The sequence below is a fragment of the Hylobates moloch genome, unplaced genomic scaffold (assembly GCF_009828535.3).
Source record: "Hylobates moloch isolate HMO894 unplaced genomic scaffold, HMol_V3 SCAFFOLD_16, whole genome shotgun sequence".
Lineage (NCBI taxonomy): Eukaryota > Metazoa > Chordata > Mammalia > Primates > Hylobatidae > Hylobates > Hylobates moloch.
Window position 1 is genome coordinate 4836137 of NW_026652291.1, and position 21308 is coordinate 4857444.

Below are 21308 nucleotides of genomic sequence, written 5' to 3' on the forward strand. Positions count from 1 at the left end.
TCTCTACTGGAAATGCAAAAATTAGCTGGGCATGGTGGCGCCCAGCTGAGGCACAAGAATCGCTTGAACCCAGGAGGTGGAGTTTGCAGTGAGCCGATATCACCCCACTGCACTCCAGCCTGGGTGACAAAGTGAGACTGTGTCTCAAAAAAAAAAAAAAAAAACCCCACAAACAAACAAAAAATGTGGCTGCTTTGCTGTGTTGTTATTTCATTGGAAATTTTGTTTCTCTATTCAGGCGTGAGGACAGTGACTTTTCAAGTTTTGTGACCTTTGTCAGGTTTCAGCCTAGAGGTTCTCCTAGCTCTGGAAATGGAATTGGAAAGCCTTCGTCTTTTTTCACTGCTGTGGAACAGTTCCTCTAGCCTGAGCCTTCCCCCTTCCCTCGAAGGGTCAAATGTGGCCTCCAAACCTGGTCGGCCTTGCCTGCCATGGGGTCTTCCTCCAGGGGATCACCCTGTTCCTGCTGGCTGCATTGAGGAATTTAGAGGATTAATGTTTTCCTAGAAAACTCGCCCCTTTCATCAACGTTTCTGCATTTATTAACTCGGGAACCTTCAGTGTGGTCATGTTATTTCCCTAGAGGTTTCAGGACAGCGTCCGTGTCTGGCGTTTAGCCCCTGCTTGTCCGTCTCGTGTGCTCTGCTGCATTGAGGGCAGGAGGCAGGTGTGGAGTCAGGGCCCCAGGTGGGTGAGGGTAGGTGGGTGAGATCAAGGGCTATGGGGCTGACTGCCTAAGTGGCAACTCCAGATGGCACATTATGACTCAAATGGGCTGATTTTTCTGAAACAGGAGGTGGGCCAGGAAGCCCCCCACTTTGAGAAATGCAGTTAGGATGAATTTCAATGTCTACTGCTCATCCAGGAGAGGCCAAACCTCTCATATCCCGGGATGAGACTTAGTCTTCATCAGTCCTAATTTTTGGGGCCAGGAAGTGTTTTGGGTCATACCTCCTGGTTCCTAATTCAGGGTTTTAGAGCCAGAGAGGACCTTGGGTGGGGAGACCAGAGGGACACCGAGGGACGGAGTGGGCCTGAGCCCCAGCTATGAGGGCCGAGGGCGGAAGGAGATGGGGAGGAGGCAGAACCGTGGCTGCTGTGGTGGCCGAGGGAGGAGGCGGCTGTCAGGGGATCCTAGGACCTGGGGTTGGAGAGCTGGACGGGGTGGTAGCAGCCTGGTCAGGGAGAGTCTGAGAGAGGAAAGACGGGCCCTGGGGAAGAGGAGAGGGGACCCAAACCAAGGGCTGCCTCCCAGGCCACCAGGGCCAAGGAATAAGACCTGGACTCCTCTGTCCTGGGTTCAGCTGGCCGCTCTGGCTCTGGCATTCTGGGACTGGAATCCTGTGCTGAGCGCACTTGCGTGTGGCCGGGGCTGGGCCTGGGAGGCATGTGCAGGGCCTGCCTGAGGAGCCCAGGGAAGCCCGTCCACCTGCCATGGGAAGTTTTGAAAGGCTGCAAGTCCCCCTCACTAAGTAGCACATAGACTGTGTCCTAGCCCCTCTCTTGGGAGACTGCCCCTCCACTAAGCCCCGGAAGGCCCCACACCAGCATGGGAGACTTGGACTCCCCTGAGTTCTGCGTTGGGCCTTGGAGCATGGGGGGAACTGGCCCTGAGCACAGTAACTCTCATGTTCCCACGTGGACCCCCTCCCTGCACCTGTCACCTTCATGTCCCAGCTCCATCCAGGCCACCCACAAAGAGCCACCTCGGGAAACAGACAGGGACAAGGCCCATGTGGGCCTTGGAGGTCATCTCAGGACCCTCTGGACAGGAAACTCCCAGGTTCCAAGAGTGTGGTCTAGAAGGGGTGTGCACAGGCCTGGGTGGAGCCCTGCGGCCTCCTGGCCACATGAGAGGTGCTGGGTGTTAGGCCAAAGCAGGGCCCTGGAAAGCATGAACCCCTGCCCGCCCTGCCTGGGGCCTGAGGCCCCCATGGGAGAGGACCGGTGTAGCCTGGCACACGCGAAATCAAAGACGCAGACACAAGACTAGCCCTTGTTGTTTATTTTTCAATAAACAAGGTTTTTTTGCATGTCTGGACCGGCAGTAAACGGGAAAGCTAAAAAGAGCGCCAAGGACATTTTTTTTTAACATTTTGGTGACAAAATTGATACTCCTCTTCCTCCTCTCCTAATTTGGGACCGAATTGCTGATCATGTCTTGGATCGCTGTCTTTGAGCTTTTCCGTTTGTTTCGTAAACTACACACTACACCAGACACACACAAGGTGTGGCTGGGCAGTCAAGGATCCCGACACTCTCAGCAGAATCTGGTGGCCATAGAACATGGAATGACCATTTCTGCATGACGTGAAAACCGTGGCGAGGCTGCTGACTCTGCTCCTGTGGCACGGGGAGGGGGGAGTGCGAGTGGTGGGCACTGTGGAATTTGGGAGGGACGGCCTCATCGCGTGCTGGTAATAGATAATTTGTTGCGTGGGAAGGTGAGATGGTGGCTCTTCTCCACGGGAGGCGCCTGCTCAGGACCCTCCATTCCCACGGCATGTGACCGGCACTGCGCTGGGCTCCCTGGGGACAGCTGTGTGTCCACCCCCCTCCAGATTGCCCCCTCATCCTTCCTGCCCTGCAGCTCCCGCACACTGCCTAGTGCTCCGCAGGTGCCTGGAAATGCTTCCTGATCAGATGAGTTGCGGACGGTGAACAAATGAATGGATGGGGAGTTGGTCAAGGACACCTCGACCGACCGTGGGACGTCTTTTTCTTGTTATCAGGGGAACATGGCTGTTCTCTACAGCATCAAGATCGAAAACATAGATAATTTGATCGTCTCATCAATCTTAGAATTTTCTATTTGGGGAAAATGAGGAACAGAATCGTTAGCAGACTCAGTCCAGGTCTCACGCTGAGAGAGGCCAGGCGGGGTACCAGACGCCCGCCTGACACATGCCAACAATTCTTTTTTTTTGTCTTTTTAATTTTTTTATTTCTTAAAACAAACTCAAAATGAGATGAGATGGTGACTTATGAATGACTTTGTGGGGGAGGAAGAGGGACTTGGGGCGGTTGTCAGAGATTGGGGTGGAGGACTCAGGGGTTTGGGGTGAGGGAAGGGAGGGGAAGGGTGGGGGTGATAGGAAGGGAGGGCTGGTGAGGACAGGAAGGGAAGGGTGAGGAGAATGGGTGGGGAAGGGTGAGGGTAATAGGAAGGGAGGGCTGGGGGGGACAGGAGGGGAAAGGTGGGGGATCAGAGGGGAAGGATGACGAGGATCGGAGGGGAAGGGTGGTGGGATCAGAGGGGAAGGGTGGGGAGTACGGGAGGGGAAAGGTGGGGGTGATAGGAAAGGAGGGGTGGGCTAACAGGAGGGGAAGGATGGGAGTCGGGAGGGGTGGTGGGGACGGGAGCTGGAGAAGGGGAAGGGGCTTGGCAGTGATGATGGTGGTCGGGGGGTGACAGGGTTTTAAGGGTGAGGCTGGGAGGGGCTGGGGATGCATGCTGTGGGACTCAGGGCTGACAGTAGGGAGGGGCCTGGTGGGGACAGAGGCGGGTAGGAGGGGCTCTGCAGAGCGCAGATGATGCGGAGGAGGTGGTGAGGGTAGGGCGGGGCTTGGAATCAGGATGACAAAGGACCGGGAGTGAAGAGACCAATGGCTTGGTGGGGAGAGTGGGGTGTTGGGAGTTTGGGCAGATGCTGGTCGGGCTTTGAGTCAGGATGAGGGGGCTTGGGTGGTGGCTGGAGGACGATGAGGTGATGAGGTCGATATTGTGTCATGACGATGGCGCAGGTGACCAATGGATGGGTGACTGTGAGTTGTGTGTGGTGACTGATGTGAGTGACTGTAGATGACGAAGGTGATGATGACGTAGAAATAAACACCTGGAGCCAGGTAAACACGGCAGCAACGCGCGATAAAGCTAAGAGCATAGATTCCTATCCAAATAGTCTAAGAAGCAAAATATTCCTATCTGGTACCCAAGGGCTGCTTAGCTGTCCAACCCCAAAAGCTGAAAAGCCAAACAGAGCTCTGTCCCATTTCTTTCTATTTTTGCAAAAAAGATAGATGCTCTTTGTTAAAAAAAAAAAAAAAAAGTCAAATTCAAAATTCAGAAGCTGGCTAGGTCTTTTAAGATCTGAGGATTATTAACTCAGCAACACAAATGTAAACCCATGGCTGTGTGGGCCAGGTCTTGGACCACATTTGCCACAAAACTAGTAAGCGCCCCACAAGTGACAATTTCCACTAATCCCTGTGAAAACCTTGGTGAGGGCTGTGTTGCTGCTCAGATTCTGCCAGGGGCACTTGCGGCTCAAAGTACATTCAAGTCTCAAGGGATGTCTCTATAGGGTAGAGGGAAGTATAGTGTTGGGTTCTGGGTGGGCAAGGAGGGGTGGGGGAGGGCTGGCTGCCTAAGTGGCAACTCCACATGGCACATTATGACTCAAAGGGGCTATTTTTTCCCAAAAGGGAAGTGGGCCAGGAGGCTCCCCACTTTGAGAAACGCAGTTAGGATAAATTTCAACATCAAGCGTTCATCCAGGATAGGCCAAAACCTTTCAGATCCCAGGATGAGACTTAGTCTTCATCAGATCCTAATTGTTGGGGTCAGGAAGTGTTTTGGTTCATACCCCCTCGTTCCTAATTCAGAGTTTTAGAGCCAGAGAGGACCGTGATGGTCGGTGTTCAAACCCCTCCCTCGAGAGGGGTGAGAAAGTGGGCCCAGGATTGGGATAGGGACTCGCCAAGGATCACACAGCGAGTTAGTGGCAGGGCTGGGACAGAGGCCCGGCCCCCCAGCAGCCAACCCGGGGCTCTCTCTGACTGACACACAGCCGCTGCACTCCGCTAAATCTCAAATCAATCGGAAAGATCTACAGGTAGCGATGTTGAGCTGGATGTGAGTGCGAGTCGGATGTGGTGTGTGAGAATTAACGAACGAAAACAATCGTAGCTTTTTGCACAGTGGGTGGTCATGTGCAACACTCGTAACGGTTTCACGAGGACCCTGTGGCCGAGACCCCCAGGGGAGGGGCGTCGGCACTGAGCCCTGGTTCTGTTGCCTTGTTTTTTTTTGGTCTTTTTTGAAATTTCATTTGAGTTTAGAGTTTAGAATAACATACTTATTTCTCTTAATCATTTAAAGATGAAATTCTTATTATTATTCTGTATCATGCATTAAGAGAGAGAAAGAGGATTGTTTTAGCATTGCGTTTGTCACACAGCCACACAAAGACAATATATGTAAGCGTAGCGTTCACCAGATTTGACACAAGAGATAGCGAACACCACAAAGATTAGGACAGACCGCATACAGTAAGCTCTGCGGAACTCCAGGAATCTAGGGGGGGCTGTGGGAATGCTGCCTAGATCTCTTCGTCGCCCGCCTCCTTGCTGAAGGTGGTCATGTCGATCTTCTCGGGGAAGATGATGTTGACGGCCAGGTCCTCCCCGCTGTTGTACTGAAGCAGCAGGTTCTTCTTCTTCCGCAGCATGTGGTTGTAGCGCAGGTTGGACACCCAGGTCTCACACTTGTTGAGGAAGATGATACCCACAGTGCCCAGCACCACCAGGCTGGTGAGCACGCCCAGGATGGTGAAGCAGATGGCCTGGCCCTCGGTGAGGAGAGGGGTATTCTTGTTGAGCTCTTTCATGGACACCTTCAGGATGCGGTGCTCGGGCTGCTGCACCGGCAGCTCGTGCACCCCAGGGGTCAGGCGGTAGGCCAGCCCGTAGCCGCTGGGCAGACGGGTGACCTGCTGGGGGCTCAGCGCGCGCTTCTTGACACAGGTGAGACCTGTGAACTCGGGCTTGCACAGACACTCGTAGCTCACCTGGGTGTGCTGCAGGCAGGTGCCCCCATTCTGGCACGGGCTGCTGGCGCAGTTGGTCACCGGGCGGCTGCAGGTCTTGTCGATGAAGCCGGCTGGGCACCGGCAGCGGAAGTCGCCCCCGATGTCGGTGCAGACGCCGTCGTTCTCGCATGGGTTGGGGGTGCAGCTGTTGGCCACGATCTCGCAGAAATTGCCTGAGAAGCCAGGGGGGCACAGGCAGGACGCATGGGAGGCCCGGCCCTCATCGTCCACGCAGGTGCCTCCGTGCTGGCAGGGGGAGCTGCAACACAACGGGGACACAGTAAACAGCCTCAGGGGCTGGGCTACAACAGCACTGCAGGGCACGGGGCTCAGGGCAGAAGGTCCCTGGCCTGACTAAGGAGCAGGTGCTCAAAACACATCAGGTGAATGAGGGAGTGAGGGAGGGAACGCCAGCCAGGGAGGCACAGAGAGGCGCCCGGGGCCATGACCCCTGTCTGCAAGAAGCTCACCAGCAGCTCTGGGGGTGGGTGGGTGCCCACCTCACCCCCATCTCGATGCTAACCTGGGACACACCCGACCTCCCATGCCAGGATGCCCACGTCCTCTCCCACCTCTTACTGCACCTCTCCAACCAGAGGACTGTTGGTTAGTCACTAGCCAACTGGGGAAACTGAGGCTAGGAGAGGAAAAGTCAGTGACAGCCCAGGACTGGAGCAAGCCCCCTTCCCTTAGCTCCATCCCTGGGCTGCTGGGGCAGAAGAACCAAGCAAGGGGCGCCCCTTACTCTATCCCGGGACCCACCGTCGTCCTTCACGCCTATGTCCACTGTTGCCGCCAACCCTCATTATTATTATTATTATTGGCGGTGTGGATCCACAGGCTATTGTGCAGGAAGCGCTTGGGGACTCTCAAAGAGAAAGCAATACGAGGTCTGTCTATGCTGGCACAAGCCAGTGTCTGTGCCAGGCTGTTTAATAGTGGTCCATTCACCCAAGTGCAGCTTGCAAACCAAAGCTGTTTGCTCAAAGTGGAGCACAAGGAGCATTTAATGTAAGTGCTTTTAAACGAGCAAGCCCTTTGTCATCTGATAAATGCCAAAACTCCGGGGAAGAAGGGGCAATAAACACAAGAAATCAGCATTGCTGCTTCAGGGTGTGGGCTGCATGGGAGCTGGGCTCTGAAGGAATTTCAAGGGCCTTAGGCTCTATTTTGACACACTGGTTTAAGTCCATTAGCGAGAAAAGCAAAATATTTTAAAGGTCTCCCTCTGTTTTTCTCCTTCTTGCTAATAAGCAGAAATGGAGTTCAGTTTCCACCAGCCCCCACTCTGACTCCGTCTGAAGACTGATCTTTGGAAGCCCCGTTAATGTCCGCTTACAGCTCTTACAGACTACTGGGGTCTCTGTGCCAGCCTGCAATGTCCGGTCAAGATAAGCTTATTTGCATGTTCGCTTCTGTTTCGTCAGAGGAAAGGGACACCCCTGCCCCCCAACTACAGGCCCAGGACTGGGTTCAAGTTTGGATTCTTATATTCGGACTCTGCCTCTGTCAAGATCTCCCTTGGCTTCAGGCTAAGCCCCATCCAATGGGGAGGAGGGATGGCTCAGGGCCGCCAAAGAGATAATGGGTGGACAGCGGCTGAGCTGCTGGGAAGCATTGTTCAGGGAGGTCCAAGTGAAGACAGTGGCCACTCTTTGTCTGTTACGTCCACTGCCCAGGAGTCCCAAAGCCCCCTTCCCCACTGAGGATAGCCCACAGCTGGCCCACCTCCTCTCGTGCTGGCTGAAGCCCAATCTTTTCACCTCTCAGCCTGGCAACCCCCTCCACAGACATCCCAGAAAATCCAATTGCAGAGCCCACCAGTTCCCCAAAACCACCCCCTGAGATAAGGCAAGTGGGTTTTACAAACAGCCTCAGCCCCGCGGAGCTCCGATCTCTTATTACGTTGCCCTTAGAAAATTATGCAGCTCCGAGTGTCAGTTCATCATTCCGATCGACTGTCACTCACACGCATCAGGACTTGAGAACATCAGGGGAATATGAAATCGCCTTCAGGATCATTTGATAAAATTACGGCAATGACACATTCCCCCGTAAATACCCCCATCCAGGGCGGTCCCCCACGGGGCTGCCAGCATGAGCGCTTACTTCGTCTTTTGTCAGAAGACAGGTCCAACAAGGCTAGGCTGAAAGGGTCTTTAGCGGCCGCATGAAAAGCAGCATTCATTAGATCACGCATAGGAAGGATATTTACCCATTGATCACACAGGGCCCGTCCTTTTTCTGGCAGTCCTTTCCTGAGTACCCGGGGGCACAGGAGCATTCATAGAGGCCATCGTCCAGGCTCACGCAGGTCCCGTTGTTGGCACAGGGGGTCGAGGAGCAGGCCCGAACATCTGCGGGGTGACGGAGAAGACGAGAACTTAGCTTCCTCTCCATATACAAGCGTGATGCGGACCCCAGTGGACTTTAAAATGGCTCTATGGCCACCAAGTGGGGTCTTGAGTAAGAGGGTGTAGGGAGCCCCCTCAGAGACACCCGTGAAGTAGGCTGAGGCTCAGGAAGCTGAAGGGGTTTCCTTGCCTAAGGTCACAGATCAGAAAGTCGTGGCCACTGATATTCAAGCCAGGATAGCTGTTCCCTTTGCCTGGCACCAGGTCACCCCATATCCAGCAACATGTCCGTGACGTTCACTGTGGACATCGTGCCCCTCCCTGCAACAGCGTGCCTAGCTGAGATTCCCTAAGGCCTGTCTCCACCAGACAAGACTGCACCTTCACCCTCTCCTGTTGGGGGAGGGGTCCTGGCCAGCTGGGGGATGAATACAGCCCAACCCTCAGAAAAACCACCAGCGCTTCATAGTTTTCCATCAAAGAGGGGCAGTGGGGGGGATGGAGATGTAACGACCCCCCTCAGTCAGGAATCAGGAAACCTGTCAGCTCCAGCACTACCACGTGTTCCTGCGGTCTCCCTTTCTGCACTCAGGCTCTGAACTCAAGGGGTCCCTAGTAAAAAGGCTGCATTTTTTAAAGCCAGGGAAATTAGAACTACTGAGCGCTCTCTTATCAGCACAGGTTTCCATGAGCACTGGTATATTCCCACCATCTTTTAACACCTTCCATCATGCACACTTCATTATTCAGGTTCAGCAAGCCAGGGACGAGCTGATCACAAGGGCCTGCGTCAGGGGCGCTCTGACGATGGAGACCCCAGCTCCCCAGTGGGGCCAGGAAGGGACCCCTGTCCTGCCCTGTATCCAGCCTGCTGCCATGTGGCAGCAGAGTTTAGCTCCTCCCCATCCTGGGCCTCAGTTTCCCTACTTATAAAAAGAGGGTCTTTCCCTGGCCAATCTCTGAGGGACTCTTCAGCTTTGATTTTCTATAATTTGAGCTGCTGCACCTGCCAAACAGAAAGCCAGGGCCAGTGAGAGACACAGCAAGCTAAGGCAGGCTGGTGGGGGTGGGGGGGAAATCCCCCGTGCTGAGGCCACACATGTGCATATTTTTTCCCCCTCTCAGAGAGACCCACACCCTCGTGGAGGGGAGAATGCAATCAATCAAGGAGGAAGAGCCTGAACGCTGCGTTGATGGACTACCCTGTGGTGTTCCATGGAAGCCCGGTTTGGTGCAAGGACACATAAAGAGGATTTATCTTTACGGGACAGCACCGGCAAGGCATTAGCACGTGGCACCTCCAAGTCAGGCTCCTTATTCTTTGCACCCGGCTCTCCTGTCACTCGGAATCTTAAATTTAAGCTAAAAAGCTGGTGACCACCCCCAGCTTGTCCCTGCAGCTCTCCCTGCTACGCCAATCCTGGATCAGCCCTCCTGAGCCTCCAACCCCAAGACAGGGGTGAACTAAGCTGCTCTGAGGAGAAGGCTGCTTGGGGGTCTCTGCCGGGACAGCAGCTGTGGCCACGACAGCCTCAAAGACGGGCAAAAAGGGAGAGGGAGGGCTATGTCTTCTCTGGGACCCCAGACTCTCTGGCCATCCCCAAGCTGGCTGCCTTTGTCAGCTTGGTGGGGAGGGTCATACCAAGGGCCCATGAGAAGGGAGGCATTTGTCTGGAAAATTTCAGCAAGGGTATACTGCATTTAGATACCAAAAAGATGGGCTCCAGGCTAAAAGCCTAACCCTGATCCCAAATAGTGGCTTTGCTGGAATCCCCCAGATCCCCAAACGACTCAGAGCTGCTGCCGCTGCTTCTGTGAGGGGCAGCAGAGATGCTGGCCAGACCATGAGTCAGCTGCAGATAAACCTTGCACCATATTGGGGGGGCTGGAATTAAGGACCAGAGACAATTCGGGGTGGGAGGGAGCTCAGCTTCAGAACCACAGCTGCCCTGGCTGTACAGGGCAGGGGCCATAACAAAACGCTCTTAGGTGTTCCTTAAGGAAAGATGTTAGATGCAATCGAAGATAAAAATTAACTCTCTTTCTGGGGCTGGGGGAAAGGGTTGTAGCTGGCTTTTCGCCCAACTTCTTTCACATCCCTTAGCAGACACTTGTGCTTCTCTGATCCTCAGTTTCCCTATCTGTACCGTCTTTACTAATGTTGGGGACCGAGGGACAGAGGCCCTGAGGGCAGGCTGCTACGCAGCTGGGAGTTTTTTTGTGGACTTCAGTTTGCTCAAACGTTAGGGCAGGTTTTGCCAAATGAAAATGGGCTTAGACGAACATTTCGCAGCCTGAAAATGCAGTGACAGCCAACTCTCAATTGCTTGGGGTAATGGAGGCAAAGATTGCATAAATTAATGAAATCGACAGATAACACCCATCTTCACTTTAACCCTTTCTCAGCTTTTCCCAACCGCAGCCTCCCCCTATACCTGACCCACTCAGTCCAGGCCCCCCAGCCCTGTCCTCCTGGCCCTGACTCAGCACCTGCCTCTCAACCACTGAGCAGTGCTGGCCACCCCCCACCCTGTGTGTTTGTTTGCAGCCTCTTTACGGTCTTGCGTGTGCTTTTCTAGGGAGTCTTAGCTCCGAGATCCCCAGAGCCCTGTCCATCACTGGGCTTCCATGACCTGGACAGGCAGCCTGGGGTCTGTGGTCCCACCAGCCCAGCTGTATGTGTATTTTGTGACTCTTTATTCAACAGGCAGCTCCCCAGCCCCATCCCATGTTCCCTCTAGGTGCTGGGTGCTGATGGTACAGAGGAGAGCAAAATAAAGTCCCTACCTCTGAGGAGGCATTCGGTACCCGCAGGAAATTTATAAACAGATCTTTAGAATACAGGGCACGAGGTGTGCAGGAATGAGGAAGTGAGGGCCACCAGCAACAGGAGACTGGGAGGAGGTGGTGGGGGCCAGGGCAGGCAGGTAAGGACGCAGGGCTGAGGTGAACAAAGGCGAGTGCCAACCTCTATCACAGAGTTCCCCGTCCCAGCCGTCGGTGCAAATGCACTGCCCGGGTTCTTCACAGAGTCCATGAAGGCAGCCAGGAGAGGTCACGCACTGGTCACACAGGGGACCCTGCCAGCCAGGCTGGCACCTGCAAGGGGTGGGGGAGAAAGGTGGGGACATATGAAGAGGGCAGGGGTAGACAGGGAGCTCAGGCTACTTTCTGTGGAACCAAGGACCCTTGGGGGTCTTTGCACAGTGGCAGCAGGTGGTCCCGGGAAGTAAACACCAGCCACCTGAATGGGAAAACTTAAAGAGAAAACATGCCAAGCTGAGGGGGCCAGCTTGGAGGGGCCCCGAGATCCCGGGGGCGTGCTGCGTTTTGCCGCAGTGGCCTGCAGTGGTCCCACCTACCACCCCGCCTCTGAGAATGCAGACAGGAGCTGTGGCTGCCCCCCCCCACCCCCGCCCTCATCTCCGCCGCTGGCCCCACCAGTTTTCTGCAGGGGCCAGGAAGCTGTTTGCTGCAGCGCAGTGGCCAAGCCCCCTGTTTTTTCTGCCTGACTTCACGACTCCCCAGGCTTCTGCATGGCCCCCACAAGCTGCCTCTGAGGAGCCACTCTATTACCTGCAAACATTGTCATCCTCGCAGAATCCATTTTGGGGGTTGCAGGCCGGGAAGCATTCAGCCCCTGAGGTACAAGAAAGGTTATACAATTCACCCCACCAGGCCCCAGGCCAAGGCAAAGGCTGTCTTCTCCCACACAGCCCACCACTGCCCTCGAGGGCACCAACAGCCCTCTTGGGTCCTACCAGCCTGGCACACAGTAGGCACTTCCTATGCGAGCATGGATGGAGCTCAGTGCACTCAAGAAAAACATCTCTGCCACGTTCCCAGCAATGAAATGACCACAGTACACTCCCCCTAGTTCTTAGGATCAGGAGAAACACCTTCTCCCCCGACCCCCAAAAGCAAATACGACACCTCAAGTCCTCCTAACAGCGGGGACGGGGACCGTGGAGGGAAATATGTTGACCCCTGGGCACGCAGCCTGACCGTCACTTTTGCAACCTGAGCTGAAAAGGGGAGCAGATTTTGAGGTGTTCAGCTCCGGGAAAGCCCAGACAGGTTCACCTGGTGGGGTGCCCAGTAAGGGGTCTGTATTATTTTTAAGGTTCATCCCTATTAAGCCGGGCACCCAGGTCAAATCTTCCCCCTTTCCCCTACCCCAGACTCTTCGCATTAAGAAAACGATGACGACACAGGGTTTTGCTTAGCGAGCTGAGGTTGCAACAACACTGCTTAGAGACTCTGACACTTTAATAGGCACCTACTGTGTGCATTTACTCAACCAGCTCTCCAGCTTTCTAGACAGCCCCCTCACAACCACTGGTGCAACGAGTGGGGGGGCGCTGCGGGAAGGGGGCAACTCTCTCGCTGTCAGAGACAGATGGCCGCTGCAGACAGAAGTGTCGCAGCCCCTCACCTACAGAAACGCGCCACGCAGGAAGGGCTCAGGCTGGGCTTCTCTGGGAATTAGGGGCTAAGACGGCAAAGTCGCCCCCCACCCCCGCCCCGAGACCTGTTCCCGAACGTTCACACAGGGACACCCCAAAGTTGCACCCCAGAGTATTTTCATAGAAGACTCCACAACAGCACCTCATTTTTCCATACCTCCTCGCTCAGCGCACCGACACCCCTCTGGCGCCACTTCTGCGGGGCAGGAAGGGGCTGGGGATCTCACACATCCCCTGCGCACTGGGACCCCTGGGTCGGGCCTTGGCATGCGAGCGTGGTGGGTAGGGCGAGACAGGCACAGCGCGCGGCTTAGGGCTAGGCGGGACGGGCGGAGTTGGGGCGCATGAGACGGGGCGTGCGGGGCACCGGGCGGCCGGCGGGGCGTCGCAGGCTTCCCCAGAGGGGGCGCGAGCCGGGCCGCCGGGGGACTCACCATAGGTGCTGTGGCCGAAAGCCAGCAGGAGCAAGAGGACGCGCAGGAGGGCTTCGGTCGCGGTCATCTCTGGGCGGCCGAGGTCGCGGTCCTGGGAGCGGTGCGGGCGCGGGTCCGGCTCCTGGCGCCGCACTGGGCTTCTGGTTGCGGACGCGAAAGGGGGCGCGGGCGCGCAGCGAGGGGAAAGCCAGGGCTGCACCGGGCTGCGCGCTGCGCTCTCCACCGCCGCTGCCGGGGAGCTGCCGCCGCCGCCGCGCGCGCCGCCCTTTTCGTACCGCCTCCCCCCCCCGCGGCCCCCGCCCCCCGCCCCCGCCTCCGTGCGCACGGGGCCGGCGCCGGCCAGTCCCGGTGACCCCCGCCCCTCGCAGGGCCGCCCCCGACCACTGCGGCGTCCCGGAAGCCCGCTCGCGCACACGGGTGCACTCTTGGCTAGACGGGCACAGGTATCCCGCGAGCGTTTGGCACACGTTCCCTCACACAGGATAGCACGCGGCCGCCGCGCACATACAGGCCCTCCTAGGACAAGTCGCAGGAATCGAACCTGGGCCGCAGACCTCCCCGAAGAGCACAAATCCGCACGCAGGAACACCGAAACACTTATCGCTGACGTCCCGGGCACACGTGCAATGGTTAGATACCCAGGAAAACACAAAGGCGCACTATGAAGATGTGAACTAAGCACATAATTACACACGCACACAGAAAAACCCCCAGGAAAAGCCCGACGCCCCCTGTACCCCTGGCCATGAAGACGCAGAAAAATGCAGTTGCCCCGTGGCAACCCGCACCCCGCAACGGAAACGCACACGGCAACTCAAACACACTGTAGCCCAGACGCCGTATAGACACAGTCCTGGGTGGCAGAGGGTCAAGCGGACCTGCGGTTACCCAACCATGGGCATCCTTCCCCATGTGCCGACCCCCTGCACACAGACGGGTACGCAGAGCCACCTGCACACCCAAACACACGTGTAAACAGACGGACACCCGTGCCCGCATTCAGTCACATCCACGCCCACACACACAGCATCTCAGTCAGGGCCTTAGCCACTATGAAACACAAATGCACCGACTCCTACGCACACATGTACGCACAGCCACGCACCTGATACCCACAAGCACACATACCCAGCTGACTCGTGGTCACACACACTGACAAAAACATATACGCAGTCCCCAACACACACACGATCGCATCCGTCTTTGTCCACAGTGGCATGCGTGGGCAGCCTCACCAATGTGCTCTCTCATACACACAGTAGCACTCCAGGCACTCGGCACGTATTCCAGACTCACTGGGAGACCTTCTCTGAGGGGTCGCCCGCCGGAGAGGTGGAGGTAGAGGATGCTGATTGCCAGAGACCTTCTTCCTCTGCAGAGCTCCCAGGGAGAGGGGGTGCTCCTCAGACACCCCTCCTCTCCATTGCCCCCAGCCTAGGCTTAGAGCCCTGCTGGAGAGGAAAGTTCTGCACCCCTGCACCCAGTCTGGATGGGGGAGGCTCAGAAAGATAGGGAGGAAGAGGGGTAGGAGGGGATTAAAGATATTTCACCTCCTGGGGGAAGGGTCCCAGGCGTCCCAATCTTTGGGTGGGTCGTTTACGATATTTAATTTGCATATATTAATTTGCATACATATCCTAGATGCAGGGAGTGGGTGCCCACGCAGCTCGCGGCCTCCCCTTCCTCACAGTGCTGCAGGGGGGTGTGATCTCGCCACTTTGAACCTGGAGGCTGGATGCTTTGACCTCCTGGCCCTCTAGCCCAGCCCTAGCAGGTCTGAGCACACATTTCCCATCCTAGCCATAGATGTGGGAAGGCAGACCCATGGGCATCCCCAGGCCCACCAGCCCTAAGTCAGTGCTCCAGTAAGGCACTCGGAATGGGCACAGGGATGGACAGAGACCAGAGTTGCTCGGGGCTGGCTCCAGGGAGGCTGGAGGGAAACTCCCAGCCCCTGGGGGAAGGTGTCCCTTCCCTGATGTTATCTGCAGAATGCCCAGATAGGTAGGGGCTGCTGGGAATGGCTTTGGGGACAGGCTGTAGGGAGTAGTTGGGGTGCCCACTGTGTGCCTGCCACATGCCCTTGCATTCCTGTGACCCTACTCTCTTCCATGGACTCTTTCCTCAAGTCAAGAAACCAATTCCAGTGATGGAAGGTCCTTTGCCCAAGGCCCTTGGCCTAGAACGAGAGTGGCTGGCTGACAGGCCCAACCCTGGAAGTGCCAATATCCACTGCATGGTGATCGCCAAGGTCTTCCTGACCAGGGTTCCTCTCTTCCCTCCCTTCGAGGCCCCTGACTTCAGCCTTCAACATTATCCCAACAGCAGGCAGACCTGGAAGAGCTGAGTTCTCAGCCAGAAGCCAAGGAGGGGCAGTGGATATCAGGGCACTGGGTAGCCCTGGGGCGAGGGCCTCCCAGGCTCCTGCCAAAGTCCCGCAGAGAGGAGAACCCCTGGACTGCATGGAGCACTTAGGGTGCCCCAGTGTCCCCACCCCCACGCACACCTAGACTCCTCCCTTCCCCATCCAGGTTCTTCCCCCTCCCCACCCCCACCCCCGGCCCCACCACAGCCCTTCCCAGTTTAGGAAAGGGAGGGAGGCCAGAGGCAGGTAACCTCACCCAAGGGAGTCTGTCAAAATGTCACAGGCTTACGCTGAAAGGGCACTGCCTTGGGGGGCACCTGCTTTCTAATCCTATCTCCATTTTGTGCCCACCAAGGGCCCTGGGCCCTGGGCCAGTCTCTTCCCTCTGTGAGCCCTGTTTCTCAGCCCATAAACAGGGATGTCCCACCCCTCTCTGAAAGGAACTCCGGTTTTTGTAAGCAGAAAAGCACTGTGCTGACAGAGCCTGGTCACAACTCCTTCCAGCCATTCCTCCAACAGCTGCACCCCGGAGCCTTCGCCCCCGCCAGCTAGAGGATCTCCGAGGGGGGCGCCCAGGCTCCACTGGACCCGGGCCCTCTTCAAGAGCCCCCTGCAGGGACACTTGAGGGACGGGAGGGGACTTTCCTGTCTCGCAGGACCTACAAGCCGGGAAGATTTCTGTTGGCTTGCTCGAATCTCAATAAAGCGTTTGTAAATTCAGGAGGCCAGAGCTTTCTTTTCAGCAAGCAGACACTGAGAAAGGGTAGCTTAGGAGCGGTGGGGAGGGGAGGTTGGTGACTGTCACAGACTTTAAGTCTGCACAGAAGGCGCGAAAATGCCACTGTAATCCCTTGGGGAGAAGCGGTACAGTCTGCTGTTTGCAAGCAGGCCCTGGGGGCTGCGGAACGGCAGCCTGGAGGAGCTGGACGCCCCCTCCTCTATCTGCACATCCCTCCCCTCCTCCCCCTCCTCCCCCTCCTCTTCTCTCGAGAGCCGTGCTCCGTGTACAGGCCCCCGGGATTACAGAGATGAGGCCAGCAGCCCGCAGGTCCTCACAGCATGGCGTGGGGGGCGATCTACACGGGTCGCAGGGACCAGGACCTGCTAACTCTGGGGCCAGATTGAGATGCACGAGCTGGACTCCCTCCCTGTAGCCAAGCCGAAGGCTCTGCCTGTGGCCCCACGCCCCACAGGCAAGAGCCGAAAGCAAGGGGAACCTGTCCGGAGGCAGTGTTGCTGGGCTTTGCCAGGGCAGCAGAGGAGCTGGTGATGAGCGAAAGTTTTCCGAGGGAAGGAAAGAAGTGTTGTCTCCAGCCCTTTTTCCTCTCCACTCCTCTGCTCTCCCCTCTTGTCTGCTCCCCCTCCTCCTTTTTTAAACACTAACTCCTCCTCCAGCCAGCCCCAGACCACTTCGCCCCTGATTAAAGGCAGAAACACTGATCAGGGCAGCTCAGCTGGGTGGAGCTAGAGGGGCCTCTGAGACTCGCTAGTCCTGGGCACCACTGGGGGTGGGAGGGAGAGAGCAGGGGTGGCCGGCGAGGGGGCTTCACCCCCCCTTCACGTTCTGCTCTGCACACCACCCCCACAGCCTCGGTGGGGATTTCCATGCCTTGAGGCTTTGCTTCTGCCTAGACTAGGTGGTTTTTTTTTTTTTTGCCAGGGTGGGGGGGTCTGAGCCCCCACTGATCCAGTCGTAGTGGGCATCCTACAGACAAGAGGTGCCTTTGTCCCCTGTCCCCACACCCAACGTTCTCCAACCTCCCTCCAAGACAGAAGGAGGGTGGGCTCCCCCAGATCTGCCTGCTCTTCCTCCCCAAGGGACTGACCAAGAAGAGGACCAGTGCCCAGAGACTCAGGTGGCCGAGTTACATTCCTAGAACCGGAACATCCAGGAGACTGCTGGGCAGGAGGCTCCCCTGCCAAGGAGCCACCATCCCTGGGTTGAGGGCTTACAGGCAAGCAGGCATTGCCCTTTCTGCATCTCCCTCACTTCTCCCTTGGATTTAGACTCTAATTTAACCCGGTCTCATCAGAGCCTCCTCACAGCCTGGGCTAGGTGGGGACTGCTCAGAGTCCACTGGGCAGTGGATGAGCACACTGAGGCTGGGGGGCCCCAAGAGAGGTGCACGGCTAACGAGTAGCAGAGCTGGGATTTAAACCCGGGTCTACTCAAAATCCCAGTGCAAGGCTCTCTGCCCAGCCTAGCGGGGTGGTTAGAGTGCATGGAGCCTGGAGGAAAGTGGGCTCCCCCAGAAGCCTGCCCTCCCCTCTTTGGGTGGGAGGCGGAAGCTTCACAACCTAGGAGGCTGTGAGAGTTTCATGCGAACACCAAAGAGACACGCAGCTGCCACCTTTCGGAGTATTTTTCCAAACCTAGAGCTCATCTTTGGAGACAAATTCTCTTTTCTTCTACTGAGGAGAGGGGACCTGGGGGCAGAGGGTGGAGGGAAATGAAAGACGTACCCTGGGACATTTTCCAGAACATGAAGGTTTGGTTTCAAGTTCAATCAGAGAAAAGGTCTTCAGTGTGAAGTGGTATCGTGCTCAGCCGAGCTGGGAGGACGGCTGCTGAGGGACACATGCTGAGCCTGGCCTTGTGCTCCGGGCCTGAAGAGGTGTATGACAGTTCCAGGCCCACTCCAGGGTTCTCCAGGGTGGCAGGGTGCTGTGGGTGGGGGCACAGAGCCAGCCTATATCCCCGAGTCCCCGAAACAGGCCTGTGTATGACTCCCCCAGGCCCCACAGCAAGCTTCTGGGAAGGAAAAATATCGGAGAGCTGGGGTGCAGAGGGGACTCATTGGTTTGGGTCTATGTTTAGAGTTGGCTTCTGTGGGGTCTCACCTCTCCCCCAGACAGAACCAATTTCTCGTCATTGCTGATAAGATTTAAAAACAGACTTCTCGTTTCCTTCCTTGCCATTCCAATCAACAGGGACGTAAGTCCACAGTGTGATTGTCCGCATCATCAATCACATGACCCTCTTAAAGAGCACCACTGAGTCATGCTGTGCGTGGGGTGCTCCCGGGGGCTTGGAGGGGTTAATAACAACTCCCCACCCCACCCCAGAGCTTGTAGATAAACTCACTCCCACTCAGGAGGGAGGAAATCAGGGGCCAGAGGAAAAAGGAGCCTTTTCATCACTCAGCTTGTCCACGCAGGCTTTGGCCAAAAATGCAGGAATTCTTCATTCATCAAAAATTCCCAGAAGTTAATTTTCCATAAAACAGAGGCTCACCTCTTTAAATGTAGCCTTTCATCTGCCTGGTATTGACTGAGCTCCTACTGGGTGCCAAGGCCTGGCAGGGTCCCTGGAGGAGGGGTGCAATGATGGATTTGAAGGTGGTTTCTCATCTCAGAGAGTTCAAGTGCGGACACAGTGCTTAGACACCCTCTGAGATGCAGGGTCGTGGATACTGGAACTGGCCACACACGGGAAGGGCGATCATGCATCTCTTAGAGGGTTAGTCCTCAGCTGCGTGTGCAGAGTACACAGAAGTTCTCCAGAAGGGTATGGGAAGGCCCTTCCAGGCAGAGAGAGCTGTGCAGGCACAGATGTGTGAACGAGACATGAGTGTGTGTATGCACGCACAAGAGATGGCGAGAAAGCGTTGGCTGTTCTGTTAGTGAGGGCAAAGTCATCATGGTGAAGAATGAGGCAGAATGTTGCAAAACCTTCAACGTTTTGGACATAAATCTCTTAACTATTCTCGAACATTCTGCACCCTCCTTTGCCCTGGCAAACAGTCCACGGAACAAGAAGCCCTCTTTGGTCATACCAGAATCGACCTTCGCATATGTCATGCCCAGACTTGATGCTAAGTCTTGGGAATCAGGCTGGGCCACCCGACCCCTCCCGTCCAGTGGGCACCAGCCCCCACCACCTACCTCCCCAGTAGGGCCCAGCTCGTGGAGACCTTCAGAGGCACAGGCAACACGCCCTGTGATGATGTATAAACAGGACACTTCCTTTAGCCACAGAAGAAATCCTTTTCTCAAGCCCGGATCCCCTGGGGAGAGCCCTCATCCCAGCCCCTGCTTAAGAGTTTGTGGGGTGACTGTGGCGGAATCACCTCACTGTGCGCTGCACCTGTGAAAGGGAGGATGAGTGGTGCGGCACAGCCCTCCACACCTGCTGGCAGGCAGCACTGTCAAGTTTAGGTACATGAAAGCACACAGCCCTCGAGGAATGTAAGATGTTCCCGTACTATATTTATTCTCATATTTGTGAGGGAGCATTAGCATTTTCATTCAATTATATTTTTTAAAAAAATATTTTTGGTATCCTACTGTGTTCAAGGCGTTAGGGATTTCCTGAGAAGGAAGACATTGCCCAGTCCCCAAGGAGGGGGCAGGCACAGGTGGGAGGTGAGAGGGACAGAGGTTTGTTCCTGTCTCACCTCCTCCTCCAAGGTCTTTCCCGCAATCCCATGCCTGCCAAGTCCCCTGGCTCCCCCCGACTCACCCGCCCACCGAGGGTCCTGGCCCTCCCAGCCACCCTGGGCATCATCTCAGCCCTGAACATGTCTTCCTGCCTGGTGTTAATGGATTTTGCACGTGTGTCTGACCCCAGCAAGGCCAGACGCTTCTTGCTCAGCCCGGCACCCCGCAGCCAGAGGCCTGCGGCGCTGCCCTCGAGGTGTTTATGGATTAAGTGAATTAATGAATAAATGAATGAGGCACAAAGTGTTCTCTGAAGGTTACCATGGGCCCCTCGGAAAGATCCTGTGTCCTAGCAACTGTCCACGGCCTGGTGGCCCTCCCCAACCACCCGTCCTCTTGCCACCTCTGATCTCTGGGTTCCAGGGGGTTACAGACCCCCTTGGACTTGCAAACAGGAGAGCCCTCAGGGTTGCAGCGATGCCTCCACCTGGTTCTTTCCCCACCAGGGCCCTCAGTTCCTTCACTAGGAATGTGGGGAGCAGCTATGTCGAGACCATCTCCAGCACCCCCTACTACCACCTGCCCCTGCCCACCACCCGCAAGCACCTGGTTCCTCTGAGACGCTCTCCATGAGCCTGTTCCTATGGCAACACTGCACCTCCAGAGGCCCAACCTGGCTGTCTGCAGCCAGGATCCAGCTAGGGACGGAGCGCAGGGGACGCCCAGTGTGAGTGGAACCGCATTCCCCTCACCGCCTCGCCTCCTCACCCCACCCAGGGTTGTTTAGTACCCAAATTCAAGTGTGCTCTGTTTGTAATGAGCCTTAGTTTGATCCCTGCCCAGGTGTGTGTGTTTCTTCTCCCCGCTAGCAGTGGGGACTCTCCTCTCCGCTAGAGAGCTGGATGCTGGAGCGCAGAGAGGCTGAGCAATTCTCCATGGGTCACAGGAATTGGCAGAGCAAGACTAGAATGTTGGGGAGTGGTGCCCAGGCAGGAGGATTATAAAAGTTGACCATAAAATGTCCTTTGAGGAACCCTCAGGTTCCTTCATTTAAATGGGTCTCTCCAAGGTCTGGCCAAAAAGCCCACAGACTGAAAACAGAAGAAACTGCATCGCAAGAACAGTGGTCAAGCTGGAGCCCAGCGGGTGCTGTCACTTCACTGCTTCAGAGAATTTGGGGAAACAGCAGGACTGTCTCCTGGGCTGGTCACACCCTCTCCCCACCTTCATTTTCTCCTTCCTTCCTTCTCCCTGCACTGGATGCTGGTCTGCCAGTCCGCCTGCAGATGTGCACACTAAGGTCCAGCTCTCTCTACCTTCATCGCTCCAGAGCTGGGGCCGGGGTTAGAGCCCCACGGCCTCCCAGGTATCCCCTCTGGAGGTCTCTCTGAAACCATCATCTCCCATTTGTCCCCCTCAACCTCCTCCAGGGCCTCCACCACCCTGCAGTCGGCCCAGCAGTGAGGGCTTAGACTCCTGGCTCCTGTAGCTTTGCCCTT

The 21308-nt window shown here is 56.2% G+C and overlaps 1 protein-coding gene across 2 annotated transcripts; it reads right to left on the bottom strand.

Moving 5' to 3' along the window:
- Positions 1-1990: 1990 nt before the first annotated feature.
- Positions 1991-13308, bottom strand: DLK1 (delta like non-canonical Notch ligand 1). 2 transcript variants are annotated; one of them, XM_032179467.2, is made up of 6 exons: positions 13065-13308; positions 11741-11804; positions 11133-11263; positions 8026-8167; positions 5790-6069; positions 1991-5570 (listed from the first exon to the last, which is right to left on the bottom strand). In XM_032179467.2, the coding sequence occupies exons 1-6, from the start codon at positions 13129-13131 to the stop codon at positions 5322-5324; spliced, it is 933 nt and encodes a 310-aa protein (XP_032035358.1). In that variant the 5' UTR covers positions 13132-13308; the 3' UTR covers positions 1991-5321. The 2 variants fall into 2 exon arrangements, with proteins under 2 accessions (XP_032035358.1, XP_032035357.1); XM_032179466.3 differs by having other exon boundaries at positions 1991-6069.
- Between the last annotated feature and the right edge of the window lie 8000 nt (positions 13309-21308).

Coding starts and splice junctions, on each gene's coding strand:
- DLK1 (XM_032179466.3), bottom strand. CDS start 13,131: ATGACCGCGACCGAAGCCCTCCTGCGCGTCCTCTTGCTCCTGCTGGCT. Junction 11,264..11,740: donor GAGGATGACAATGTTTGCAG/GTAATAGAGTGG, acceptor CACCCCTTGCAG/GTGCCAGCCTGGCTGGCAGG. Junction 8,168..11,132: donor CGGGGAACTCTGTGATAGAG/GTTGGCACTCGC, acceptor GTCACCCCGCAG/ATGTTCGGGCCTGCTCCTCG.